Source organism: Chenopodium quinoa, unplaced genomic scaffold (genome assembly GCF_001683475.1).
Source record: "Chenopodium quinoa cultivar QQ74 unplaced genomic scaffold, ASM168347v1, whole genome shotgun sequence".
NCBI classification, from domain to species: domain Eukaryota; kingdom Viridiplantae; phylum Streptophyta; class Magnoliopsida; order Caryophyllales; family Amaranthaceae; genus Chenopodium; species Chenopodium quinoa.
This window is the reverse complement of record NW_018743292.1, coordinates 8,347,021-8,361,464: the sequence shown is the minus strand read 5'-3', so window position 1 is coordinate 8,361,464 and position 14,444 is coordinate 8,347,021. Positions and strand designations below refer to the sequence as shown.

Here is a 14,444-nt window from a genome sequence, read left to right as displayed (position 1 = left end):
TTGATAAGGTAGAAAAATCTTCTGGTAAGTGTTCCTATAATTTGAATTCAAGACTTGAAATTAATTAAAATTAGAACAACTCCTTTATCATCTAATTCATACACGTATACCTTACTGTTAATGTCAATACGGAGTAATTAAATACTAGTACAGGACTATTTGTATCGGATTATACGAACATGGACCCCATCCCCCAATATACACCATTATAAAAATATAATTTGAAAAATAGAAACGGACAGAGAAAGTCCCATCTCCCATTTCACCACAATAATTAAAAAAAAGTGTCGCAAATTCTGCGCTGAAATCATTTCAAACCCACGTTACTACTTCCTTCCCCTTCGCACTTTCTACCCAGACTCACTCAATACTTCAAACCAACGACACCCGAGAGAGAAAATCATTTTTCATAGAGAGAGAAAGCTCAACTTCCATGGCGGACCATGACTCTGACCTTCAACTTAGCGATAAACAGAAGATTGAGATTGCCAAATGGTTCCTCTTAAACTCTCCCGCCGGCGAAATCCAGTACATTTTCAAAGGTCGTTTTCTCTTTCTCTCTCCAATTTTCGTCGCTTTTTTGTTCGGTTTTTTATTGTTGATTTTTCGTTGTTTTTTGAGATTTTATTGCTGATTTTTGCGGTTTTTTGTGTTGTTGATGATGAATAGATTTGAAGACGATTTTGAAGGATGATAATGTGCATAATTTGGCTGCTTTGGAGGCGTTTCCTCAGTATAACAAATCTCATTTGATTTGTCTCGAGCTTCCTGATAGAAGTGGTGATGTTAGTGTTTTTTTCGACGGTTTTGAGCATTTTACTTTTCATTCTGTTTTTATTGTTATTTGGTTTGTATTTTAGATGTTGAGCTTTTTGATGTTTTAGGGTTTATTACTGGAAATTTTTTCGGATATATTTGGCTGCATTGTAAAATTGCGCTCAAATTATAGGTGTTTTTGTTGAGGGAATTACTATAAGTAGATTAATCACAGATGCAAACCTTAATTCTTGTGCTAATCGGTTTGATTATATTGACATTTAATTGCTGAGCTACTTTTTGTTTGATGTGTGTGTAATGTTGCACCATGTCACTAATTTGGTTAAACAAGATTCTTTATACTATTTCTATTTTTGTTGCTTTTTTCGATTTTTCGTTTTTGAGTGCTTTTTAAGATATGTTCTGAGGTATTTGTGTTTAAGAATGTAAAATAGTGGAATTCTGATGTTAATTATTTGATATTGGAGATAAAATATGTAGTGTATCCAATGACATGGGATCTGGGATGTGTGTTTGTGAATTGTGATGTCTATGAAAATTGATCTTATTGTTTCGTTTCAGGTGATAATTGCACCATTCAGTGAGGTTGCTGAGAATGAGTATCTTGATCCTAGGACTGCCCAAGTTGCTATTGTAGATCATGTCAAACAAGTGAGTCTTTGCTGTCATTTGCTACTCTTTTCTAACCCTGTTTTGAATTTATAGCCTATGACCAGGGTATGGTGCCTTTTTTTTTATTATTTTTTTATTTTTTATATATGATGTACTTCATAGTACGGAGTACTATTTACACCTTACACCAAAAGAACAAGGATCAAGAATGAAATTACATATCTCAAACTGGAATTTTCTTGGACTTTTTGGGTGACCATCTTATGTCAATTTCCTCAATTTTTCTTAAATGTTGGATTGTTGAAAAGAACTTGATAAGTCTGTCTTAATTATTTGCTCTGCATTTAGTATACTCTTTTTCAGCTTTCTGTTCCTTTTGACACCCATCTCCCACATGTATTCCTGTGCTATAACTAAACTAAACTGGAAATGGTAATATGTCTATGCTCTTTGTAATATGTTATCCCTTTGTCATTCTTACCTTTGACTTATCTTTGCTTGTTTACTACAAAGGAATTACCCCGGGGTGTTTGGGCTACATTTTAATCTAGATTGGTTTTTAATATTAAAGGATTGGATGGAAGCATGTCTGCATGTAAGCTTTTGTCAAATTGATTTCTGTTTCATAGTCTTGTACTTGTCTTTTAAATACATGTTTGATATGATAATTATCATAACTTGCTAAACTGGCTCAGGCTTGTACAGAGGCGAGACCTGCTAGTGACGAGGAACTTCCATCTTCCTACATTGAGGAATTCAGGTGGTTAAATACTTTGGTACTTTTTCTAATATGAAATGCCATGGTGAATGAAGATGCGCTCTGAAGTATAGACTTACCCTTAAAGCCAGGACTTTTTTTAGTAGTCTAAAAGCTGTTGGTGATGATAGAATTATGGTTAATTAGCTGTTATATGTTTTTTCTTAGATTTATGGCACTTGTCACCTCCTGAAACAGCACTGCTTGAATTCTAGCTAAATCAAATGAATGAGTAGGATCATATATCTCTCATATGCAAGAAAATGTTCAGTTGGATTACATTTTTTGTTCTTCTAGGGACTGGATTCAATTATTCATTTATGATAACAGTCAATTGAATCTAAGTATCTAACTGACAGCGCTTAAGATACTAATTCAAGTTTGATTAAGATAAGTTGCATGTCCTGATATTCTGGCTTGCGGATTGAGTATATATAAGACCTTTCTCATCATTGCACTCTAAACTCAGTCCTGTTGATCTGCAGTTCTATCTTTTGACTTTTGTTACAGATGTGCTTTGGATGCTGAAGTCATGAAATATGCTAGTGAAGCTTATCCAAAAGGGTTCTCTGCAGTTTATTGTGTAAAGGGAAAAGATGTGGAAGAACCAGGGTCTGATTTTGAGTTAGTTGTGGTTATTTCTGCCGCCAGGCTCAGTCCTAATAATTTCTGGTGAGTTCATCTGTACTTATTTTCCTTAAGAGCTACTATTATTTCTCTGCTTTCCAGGCTTTACCCTTCCTTTTCTTGTTTTTTAGATGTTAATTCGGATAGCATTACATGTCTAGTCCACCTTGTGTTTTTGAGTCGGTGAAATTTAGAGGTCTAGTTAGAGCTCCGCTCATGAAGTCTCTATGCTAAGTTTTTTAATCAGAAATTTTGAGCGTGTTGCACTTATATATATATACGAATAGAGAATATATAATTTGATATTCATCATCATTTCCGGAAACATTTGTTGGTACTGTGCAAATGTCAATTTCCTTTTATCTAATGCATAGAAAGAGAAATAGCTACCTTGCTCTTAAATTTCATTTTGCAGTCGCCTAGTGTCTCAGAAAGCCTGTAGCACCCTTATCGCTCTAGCTCTCAGTATCTTGTTATATTATTAAAATCCAATACTATTGTCATGTTCCTAAAAAAAACAACTGAAGATGTAATTTGCATTATACTTAGGTTGGGATGAGATTTTATATTTCTATATGTTTTGTATGTCATATATGTTTCTATAGAGCTGTTTCAAATCATGTAATATTTTCTTGATACATCTCAATTAATGGTCCCCCAATGGAAAGTTTTTGGAGCTTATCTTCCAGCTGATCATTGATCTAAAGTATCTTTGGTGTATCACACAGCAATGGAAGTTGGAGATCGATATGGAATGTTGAGTTCAAGGATGAGGATCAAATGGTGGAAATACGAGGCATATTGCAGGTAGTTGCAACTTGCAATTGGATAGAATTGGGGTTTGGGGATATTTTCATATTTTCTGTTAAATGAAAGAAGTTACTTGAAGTTTGATCAATGGGTTCTGAAATTCTTATTTATTTAACTTGTTTAGGTAGGGGCTCATTACTTTGAGGAGGGAAATGTTCAGTTGGATGCAAATCATGAATGCAGTGATTCAACTCTACTACAGGTGAATTAAGATTTAATATTTTTCATCTGTTTTTTTTTCAATGTTGTCATGTTAATATCTGGCTAGGGCATTGTCATTTCGGACCTACTGATTGGTATGCTAGTCATTGTTGAAGAGAATCTTGGATTTCTTTTCTGAAGACCTGTAATTCTGACTAATGAAAGTTCTCACCTAGCGACGGGCGTTGGGCTTACTCAGAGTTATATACTTCGTAACTTGTTTGGTTGTTCTGTTTGCAATAATACTACCGTCGAGATGATGTAGCTAAGTCACGCTCTTGGAGCTATCCTTCTGAGCTCTCTCCCTAGTAAGCTATGCTATTGCTTATCTTCAATGGGCATACACACCTTTACAGTGCTACTTGTGAACATAATAGTGTAATACACACTTGGATAAATGTTATTGGGATTCTTAGTTATACATATTACCATTATATTCTGTAAGTTTCATATGCCTTGTGGACATACATTGACTGTGTAAAGAAGACTTTGCCCTGCCTTGAAGCAAGTTAACTTGTTCCCAAATGGATCTCTATTGATGGGGTTGGCTGCAGGAGCTGTGTTTATGACTATTTCCCTTTTGCTTTTTCCTTCCCAAGAAGAAAGATGTAGTCTATCCTTAGAAATATGTGCTTCTATCGCATATTTGTCTGATCTGTGTTTCACCCTCTACCTACTTAATTAAACTGCTTGTGTCCTGCGTAATTTTTATTTTGTTTCAGAACCCAGAAGATTCAGCCTTAGCCATTACCAACATCATTCGGCATCAGGAAACAGAGTACTTGGCAGCTCTGGAGGTAATTTTATTTGATTTTCTGACAGCTAGCTTGGATAAATTAGGATGTAGAAGGGAAAAGGTGATAATGGTATATAAAACAACAGTAGCGAAGGGGAGAAAGGCTCCTATTCCTTCAGGTGTCTTTAAAGTAAAAAAGATCTAACACATTTCGTTGTTCTGCTGCCCTTGGCATTGCAAATTTTCAATGAAGTTGAATATCCTTGATTTCCATTCCACCTTTTTTGTTAATGTTTTGGTTTACTTTTAGATATTTTCTGTATCCTTTGCTGATTACTTTTCATATACAGGCTTCATACTTAAAGCTACCGGACACCACTTTCAAGGTACTTTCTATCCAAGCTTCTTGTTGCTTGTTTTGTAACCTTTTATTATCCAGCTATTTCAGAATCTTAGTTTCAAACTGTTTTATTATTTAGAAACAGCCACTTTGTAAATTTGTTTTGATTGTTGTTTCCTATATCTGATCTTATATGATCTGCAAAATTTAAAAGTCATGGATGTGTTGAGGTGCTACATGAAAGAGTTTTGGCATAGATGTTCATTTGTCTTCACAACTCTCTCTCATTGCTTTCTGAGACCTCTTACAATTGTGATGGCAGGATCTTCGGAGAAAGCTACCAGTTACTCGAACTTTGTTTCCTTGGCACAGCACTATGCAATTCAGCCTAACAAGAGATATTGCGAAGGAACTTAACATTCGAAAGTGACCAATGCCAAGGCTGGCCTAGTATATAATTCCTCGGTCTTTGTGAATGAATTGAGTTTCTAGAGTTAGATTTTCCTCCTTATGTAATCCAATTTTCCAGTTCAAGGTTCATCATTTGTTCGATGACACTGCTATTACTTGTTTTGATCTTGGTTTTGATGTAAAGGTGTATAGTTGATAGATTGGATGCCATTTGTTAGTATAAAAATGGTGAAACTTGTGTATCTTGAGTTACATTCAATCTGAAGTCAGGCTGCTTGAGCATGAATAGTCTTTACTCCCCCCATTTTTACTTAAGTGCCCCATGTTGAATTTTTTGTACTACGAAGTATTTACGTAATCCACTTTGACATATGTTAGCATTTTTTATAGAATGGCATAAGCAGTTGACAAAATTATCTCAATTCACCCGTCGCCTCAATTGATTTTTTCCACATTATTTTTCCCGGGAATTGTTCAATGAGCTTTTCCTAAATGAGCTTTTTGATCCCAAAAGGCTTTTTCAATAAGCTTTATTCCAAACACCTAAACTGGCTTTTTAAAATGGTCAAACCTCTAATAAGACTCAATAAGCTAAAAGCTCTTCAAAAAGCTTTTACCAAAGGCCAAATTGTCCATAAATACCTAGAAATTATGATTCATCAGCCTCACTTCTGCTCAAACAGCGTATTTTACATACTCTGCCTTCTCCGGGAGAGTGGACAATCCACTTCTTCTTCTCAAACACGATGAATGGTGTTGCTGCTTCAATGGCGGAGAGCTGAGTCTCATTCACATCTCTGCCATGGCATTTTCTCCTCAAAGATTAATGGGGTTTGCCAAAAATTCCAGGTACTCCTTTTTCTCTATCTTCTCACTATCCTCATTTTCTCAATTTTCCACCATTGAAGCATCCACTAACTTTGAACAACAACAACAAAAAGAAGATGGAAATCTTTCACTCATACACCCAAGTTCTAATAATGGTAATCTCGACGAATCTAAGGTACTTGCTGAACTCTCAAATCTATTACCTGTTCATCGGACAACTACAATCCCTAATAATCTCTACATTCCTAATCCAGTGGAAACCCTTATTGAAAACCAAACCCTAATTAGGGTTTCCCCGGATGGTTTTTTATCGTTAGAAGATAAATTACGTGGGGTTTTTCTTCAGAAGTTAAAGAGTAAAGTTTTGATAGAAAATGCCTTAACTGCTGCTTTAGGTGATGTACAGCTAAGTGTTGATGTTGTTTCTAGGGTTTTAGATAAGGGAGACTTAGGGGGTGATGCTATGGTTTTGTTTTTTAATTGGGCGATTAAGCATGATAGTGTTGGTAGAGATTTAGGGGTGTATCATGTGATTCTTAAGGCTTTAGGGAGGAGGAAGTTGTTTGATTTTATGATGGATAAGTTTCGAGAAATGTATGTTGAAGGGATTAATATGAATTGCGGAACAGTTGAGATTGTGATGGATAGCTTTATCAGGTCTCGCTTCGTAGCTAGAGCGGTGGAGTTGTTTAGGAAATTGGATGAGTTTGGGATGAAGTGTGGTACTGAGGAGTTTAATGTGCTATTGAAGTGCTTGTGTAAGAGAGCTCATGTGGGCACTGCAAATTCGTTGCTGAATTCGATGAGGGGAAAATTGGTGTTTGATTGTGTGACTTACAATGTGGTGATTGGTGGGTGGGCGAAGTTAGGTAAGGTTAGTGAAATGGAGAAGTGTTTGGAGGGGATGGTAGAAGATGGGTTTTGTCCGGATTGTGAGACATATAGTTGTCTTATTGAAGGCTTAGGTAAAGCTGGTCTGGTTGATGATGCTGTTAAGATCTTCAAAAGTATGGAGGGTCAAGGGTGTCGACCTAATATAGGAGTTTATAATTCAGTAATTGCTAATTATGTCTTTGTTGGGAATTTTGACGAATGCATGAAGTACTGTGAAGAAATGTCAAGAAATGACTGTCCACCGGACATAGACACTTACGCAAAAATTATTTGGGGTTTGATAAAGGCTCGAAAAGTAGCTGATGCACTTGAGATGTTTCATGAGATGTTGCGTCAAGGGGTAACTCCTACCACTGGGATGGTAACCTCGTTCATTGAACCATTGTGTAATTATGGTCCACCTCATGCTGCCATGATAATTTATAAAAGTGCTAGAAAGCAGGGGTGTAGAATATCATTGAATGCCTATAAGTTGTTGCTTATGAGGCTTTCCCGATTTGGTAAATGTGGAATGCTTCTAAAGTTATTTGATGAAATGCAGGAAAGTGGATATTCTGCTGACATTGATGTTTATGAGTATGTTGTTAATGGATTGTGCAACAACGGACAACTTGAGGCTGCTGTATGTGTTATGGAGGAGGCTCTGCGTAAGGGGTTCTGTCCAAGCAGGCTCATGTATAGCAAACTGAATAAGAAACTCATGGCTTTTAACAAAGTAGATAGGGCTTATAAGCTTTTCCTTAAAGTAAAACAAGCTCGTGTTAATGAAAATGCTAGGAGATACTGGCGCAGGAATGGCTGGCATTTTTAAGATGGCTATTTGTGTCATTGTGATGCATCTTATTGAGATGCAAAAAATGATTGCATCAGAGATGCTCAAAGCCACATCTCTTGCTAAACATCAAGGCTTTGCTGATGACAATGTTGAGAACTAGTAAGAATATGGGTCTTTCATTCATCAGTCAAGGACGGGGATTGGATCTCCAAATTGCATATTATATGTACGTGCTTCAAGCCTTCAATTGATATCGTGCAGGTAAGGTTAAGGTAGTGCTTTTTGTACTGTTCATTTTCTCTCTCACACTATATTAATAGCATTATCCATAGATTTTTTTGGCAGGGGAACCAGGAAGGGAGTTAATTACTTAATCTGGAAATTAATTTATGGTCTCTAGGGTATGAATGTTTTTTCAATGTGTATCTATATCTATGGGATCCAAGATTGGTTATGTGTCTTTGTGTTGTGCATTTATTGTTTATTTTTTTTAAGAACCATGGGTATAATACTATAATGTACTTTGGAGTTGAAGGCTTATAGAGAAGAGATTATTTCAGACTAGAGTTTATGTATATGTAATGATGCCTAAGCAGCCTAACACATTATTTCTCGTAGAGATTTAGCCATGAAAACTAAGGTACCCTCATTTGTATAATTGTATCTCAGTAGTATAGGGACACTGCATTTTGAATGCAATTATTGGCTCATGCCTTGCATATCACATTTCTACGAGTTTAAGACAGTTCTCTCTCCATTGCTTAAATTTTTCTTTCTTTTTTTTTTTTTCATATATCCCAACACTTCCTCTGATTTTACTTTTATTCAAAATTTCTAAAATGGTTATTTTTCAAAGAAAGCCATTGTAACAACCATAGAATTTGCCAACTTGTGTGGTAGTGGTTTCTTTTACCGAAAACCATTGTAGATTCATTGAAGCATGCATCAATTGCTGTACAAATATTGGTGATCTTGGGCAATATTCATTTTATATGAAATCCGTAGCTATTCCTTGTAATGAAAATTTTCTATAGTTAGGTCATCACTGGCACAACTTATCTTTTCATTAGGATGCAAAGAGCTTGGTTGCTTCTGTCCCTAACACACTTACAAGACCTGCTAGTTTTATGGCATTCAACATCTTGTTTAGTTCTGCTGATGCATACTTGTCATTTGGTGCCCACAGCTGGTTTCTGGGTCAGAATTATAAAAGGTTTAGAATGGTTGTAAAATATGTGACTCTCAGATTGCTCCCTCTTGTTTTTGACTGACAGTCATTAGTTAGTCAGGGTTAGAGACAAGTACTGTATGCTAATTTGATCTAATCCTTTTCATTCATATCTGTGAGAATATAACTTGACATATTTTAAAACAGCAAAATGATTTGTGATTTTGCTCTTTCTCAAAGTACATTTCTATGCTGACCTTTTGAATTAACACCTTTTCGCATCATATGTGCCAAATCTTATCTTTATTATATGTGCCCTTCTTCGGGGTCTTGCTGGAATGATGCAATTTAGCCAAATCTGATACAAATGTGCTCCTTGTGGCTTTCTTTCCTAAGGTCATTATATTGCCATTTAAGTCATCTTAATGACCTCTTGTGTGCACTTGATGATCTTGGATGAGATGTCACAGGTTGTAGCGTACTGTGTGATTGATAAATTTTGGAGATAGGTTTACATGCTGACCAGATAGCTGCCCTGGGCCTCATTGTACACTGTACTGTAGATGAGAATAATTTTGAAGGTTTTTATATCATGCTTATGTCTTGTTATGATGCTAGCATTAGGCATAATTCTGTCAATTGCTCTTACAGTTTTACAGGTGCTGTTTTAAAACTGGTTGTTACTTCCTCCTTCTCATACTTAAATTGAAACAATTATGTTGGAATGTGCCTTTGCCATCCTCCATTTACTAACGCCCACCTTCCCCTTTTGTTTGTACTATTTAGGGTTTTGTCACTTTTAAATTTTTGGTTGGGTTTACTAGTTATGTGCTGATGGAGGGAGCATATGTCAAGTCTGATGTCTATGTGAATTCTTGAATCTTGAGTCTGTACTGTTAACAGTGGTGAATTCACATTCTCAAAGATTATTCAGCAAGCAATGCATTTTATGATTGTTCTTTTCACAAGTTGGGTGCACGAGAAAGGCAGTCCTTGGCCAAGATTTGCAGAAGTTTATATTTGCATGTATGTTCTCATGTGTCTTGCTGTCTGTTTGTGTGCTTTCATTGTAGCGTACAGTCTGTGCTTAACCATTTGTAGTTCCAATGACTACATGCACAAAATGATATATTAATCTATTTGCAGAAATTAACCTGGTTTCCCACTTTCCCAGGTGATAGGCAAATTTAAAGAGGAGAATATTTGCTGCAATACCATTAGGTGATCCGAAGCAATGCCTTTGATGAAGGGGCATGGTAGGTCGTCAGATCATATCCCCCTTGAAAGCTAGCGCAGGACTCCTTAAAATTTCGCAGTGAAATAGTAAAATTTTGTTATATTTGAATGTTGATGGTGTTCACTGGAAGTTTTTTTTATCTTCGTAATGCTTATCTCGAGTCTACCAGTTTGTATATCTCTGACTCTATGATCTGATAATGCCTACTATATATACCCCATGGCTCCATTGTATAAAAAACCAAGTATATTACAATAAATTGGGACTTCTAGGTTGTAATGCTACTTTTTTTTTTTTTTTTTTTTATGATTTTGTGCTTTATAGCTGAAAATATTGGGACTTTTCTATTGTTCTAATGCGAAATACGAAATGCTAACTGTTAAGTTGGTTTATACAGAGACACAGAGTATATACAGACATATTACAAAGTGTTGGTTCAACTCAGCTTTCACTATTTCCATATCACCTAGGCTAAAATTACTTATGAATGACAGAAGGGAGTCTACAAACTCAAGTGAGCAATCAAGTGGCAACACAATTGTCATCTGTTTTTTACAACTGATTTAAACCATACCAACCCAAGAAATACACTACGGAGTAGCTTTGTGTATCGGAACCTACATGAACACTCAAATATGGAATTTATTTTGACACAAAACTAGATTGAGAATTTTTTTATTTTTATTTTTATTTTTATTTCTAACGCTAGATTAGGAAATTGTTCATACAAAGTCTATAAACAACATTAATTGCAAAATTTATAATATCTTCCAAACTTTGGTAAGACTTGATATTGTTCCTAATTATTAATTAGGTAATAAAATATATCTTTCTACTATATAATATTGTCTCCATACTTGGGAGTATTATACTAATAATATGATCATTTGTTTAGTTGTTTCTTCGATGCTTTTGGGAAGTGTTAATGGAAAAACACAATCTCAAAAACCTGTTCTAAATTTTAAGGTGTTTGATCTTCAATTAGTCCATAAATTATACTTTTATTCATTCTTATTATGTAAATAAGTGAAGGTGTTTGATTTAATTTTTAAGGTTCTTCTTTTCTTGTATATATTACGGTACCCTGATATATTTCTATTATTAATTTATTCAGACTTCAATCGAACAACTTTACAACTGCGTAGATTTCTATAAGCAACCATCCTTCTATCGTTTGACATTAAAAAGTCATATTTCCAAGGTAAATATATAAACTCCTTTTGTGTTTTTTTTTTGTTTTTCCGTCTTTCCATTTACTATATATTCATTTGGTCAACATGTAAAAAATTGACTTGCTTGGTTTTGGTTGGTATTTCACAAGAATGCATAGTCATGAAGGTTCTTGTTAGATACATTTTGATTTATAATTTTCAAATATCAATTTTCAGTGACTTTTAATATTGATAATAAAATATATTAATCATAAAATAAATAGGCGAATTCAAATTGTTGCATCTAAATATAAATGTAGGAAGATGTGTATACATGCAGGTAGCATCAACCCTATCTTTTTTTTTTTTTTTTTTTTTTGACAAAAGCAAATGATATTAATAAAATCAGAGTTTACAACATATGAAATAAAACCTAAATCTTACTACATGGCTTTTAACATTTAAGCCTTTCCAACATTCGACAATAAAAACCAAGATACATAACTGGAGTTGGCCGGAAAAGTTGCGAAACAGGACCTCTTTATAGGCCCAAGAGCGGATACCCACTTCAAAACACAACGAGAGCAGAGAGAATCGAAACTGTTTGATCATGACTAGTTTAACTATACCTAGTGGGATCAACTTATCACCACGTAAGGTCTTCAAACCGATCACATGGACATGTGACCTATCATTCCTAAGCTGTTCTTATTTGCAAGAAAGCTTTAACAACGTCGAGGCTCGTGAAACCCCAAAACAAAGTTTGGGCGCCTGCTTCAGATAGAAAACATCTGAAAGGAACCTAAGGGTGAAGGACTCAAGAATGGCACTGTTCCCATTTTAAGAGCTAATGTTCAAGATCCTAATCCACCTCGACCAACATTCATACCAGGACCACTAGAACATTGTGTGAATTTTTCACGACTTAAATGTTTAATCTCTATTAATTTGTGTGATATTTAGCACAAAATGTCTTAGATATTGCTCTTTAATTTCTAAAGGCATGTTTGATTTCAAGTGGTATGCAGGTTATATAATATATACTTATATCATTGTTACTTTTGTGTAACTTCTATTTGCCCAGTTATTTTGGCAATATGATACTATTTGGACGAATTGTTGGACAACACTTAATAGGGCCTAAAGAGAAAGAAAGAATTCCGAACCAAAAACTTCGCATTAATAGCCTTTAGAGGCTAAGACTAATATTTTATGGGCTATTACAAAGCACTACTATACATGAACATACTAAGCCTATATGTAAGTTTAAAGACACCAATATGAAATAGCACCAATAAATAAACTATGTGAAAATTAATTTTATTTGGGGTATTATCTGTTGATGCAGATTGCTGTTATTCAAACAAACATTGATGATTCAAATAGAATTATTCTCAGCTTTTCTTTTATCATTTTATTTAACTAAGTTAATTAATGTTATAATATTTGTGTTTGTTATAGGTAGGACAACAAGTATGTGTAAATCATGAATGTGGTGGTTTTGTTCAAGTGCCAACAAATGTACCTCTAGGCTCTATCCCGGGTGTATACTCCGAAATTGGTGGGAAACAATATACTTGGAGTATAACTATTGAAAAGGTATATTGGAAATTGATTTTGGCACACCCTTAATTAATATCGGCACACATTTATGTGAGAAGATCATAAAAAATTGTGCTCTCACATAGGGTGTGCCAAAATCATTTCCGGTATACTCGTATTTGTTGTCAATTATTATTAAATTATACTAATATATTTCATGATATCAAAAGAGGATCTAAGAGATGGAGGGATGGTTAGTCCCTCTATTTTCCCCTGTGTGACGGAGGTTCGAACCTCAGTGCATCTTACCTATAAAAAAATAATATCAAAAGTAACAATTTGAATGTATCACATGCATGATCATCAACACAACTAAACAATACACACAAAGAGTTCCCGTGTGTGTATATATATATATATATATATATATATACACACGATATTTCACCAAGTTACACCTACTTGCCGAATTGCCATGTTCAAAAGTTTGGACGGCCACCCATGTATTCTAGTCATAGTTTTATCTAAGAGACCAAAATTTGATAGGGCTAATCACTACTCCAAGGTATTTACCAAAAGAAATATTGGAGGGAAAATTAAATTTTTTTCAATTCACTAAATCTCTCCTAATCCAAAAGCATTCAAAACTTCCATAATTAATTACATCAATGTTAGTTTTGGAAGATCTTCTAAATAGGAAAATATCATCAGCATAAAAATATGAGACATGTAAATAGGGCGAGTAATTTTCATAGATTTCCAAAGACCTTATTCAATTAATTTTTTTTTTTCCTATTATCATAGAAAGACGACGCTCGAGACAAAGGACAAAAATATAAAAAGACATCCCCCCTTGTTTAATGCCTCTTGAGGGTTTAAATTCCTTAGTAATCTCACCATTCTAAGGAACTGAAATTTGTGGAGTAGTGATGCAATGCATGATGATATTAATTATTGATGAAGGAAAATTAAAACCAAGGAGAGTTTCATGAATGAAATTCCACTCTAAATAGTAATTAGCCTTATTTAAGCCCAACTTCTATGTTATTGCTTTTATATATATATATATATATATATATATATATATATATATATATATATATATATATATATATATATATATTGTGAGCTATTTCCTTTATTATAATAATATTATCCTTTGTTCCTTTTCCTTGAATGAAACTAGATTGAAGGTGGCTTCTTAATATCCAATACAAGTTTCAACTTAGAAGAAACAAATGTTGTGACTAATATATAATGGTGTTACAAAGACCAATAGGTCTAAATTGAGATAAATTAAATAAACTGGGTTTTTCAATTTAGGGAATTAAAGAAATGTAAGATTTATTAATGAAAAAAAAAACTTTGTATTTTAGTAAAAAATAAATGAAATTTAAAATTAATGATTAATTTTTTTTACTTTTGTATTTTCAACAAACCAAATATTATCAACATTATTATTCCCTTTGTTATTTTTAAGTGGTACACTTTGACTGGTACATAATTTTAGGAGTTCAATAGTGTATTAAAAAATTACAAAAGAAAAATAGTGAGGTTAATATTTTATTGAAAAGTAAT

General features: G+C 34.2%; 2 protein-coding genes across 3 annotated transcripts; both read left to right on the top strand.

The window, feature by feature from the left end:
• The first annotated feature begins 80 nt into the window (after window positions 1-80).
• Window positions 81-5,591, top strand: LOC110736852 (F-actin-capping protein subunit alpha-like). The gene is made up of 10 exons (XM_021917178.1): window positions 81-542; window positions 670-785; window positions 1,339-1,428; window positions 2,085-2,149; window positions 2,657-2,818; window positions 3,502-3,580; window positions 3,708-3,785; window positions 4,507-4,581; window positions 4,871-4,906; window positions 5,183-5,591. The coding sequence occupies exons 1-10, from the start codon at window positions 434-436 to the stop codon at window positions 5,288-5,290; spliced, it is 918 nt and encodes a 305-aa protein (XP_021772870.1). The 5' UTR covers window positions 81-433; the 3' UTR covers window positions 5,291-5,591.
• A 363-nt stretch (window positions 5,592-5,954) lies between these two features.
• On the top strand, window positions 5,955-10,452 carry LOC110736851 (putative pentatricopeptide repeat-containing protein At5g43820). 2 transcript variants are annotated; one of them, XM_021917177.1, is made up of 2 exons: window positions 5,955-8,029; window positions 10,111-10,452. In XM_021917177.1, exon 1 carries the CDS (start codon window positions 6,074-6,076, stop codon window positions 7,802-7,804), a length of 1,731 nt encoding a protein of 576 aa, XP_021772869.1. In that variant the 5' UTR covers window positions 5,955-6,073; the 3' UTR covers window positions 7,805-8,029; window positions 10,111-10,452. The 2 variants fall into 2 exon arrangements, with proteins under 2 accessions (XP_021772869.1, XP_021772868.1); XM_021917176.1 differs by having other exon boundaries at window positions 5,955-9,962.
• The last annotated feature ends 3,992 nt before the right edge of the window (window positions 10,453-14,444 follow it).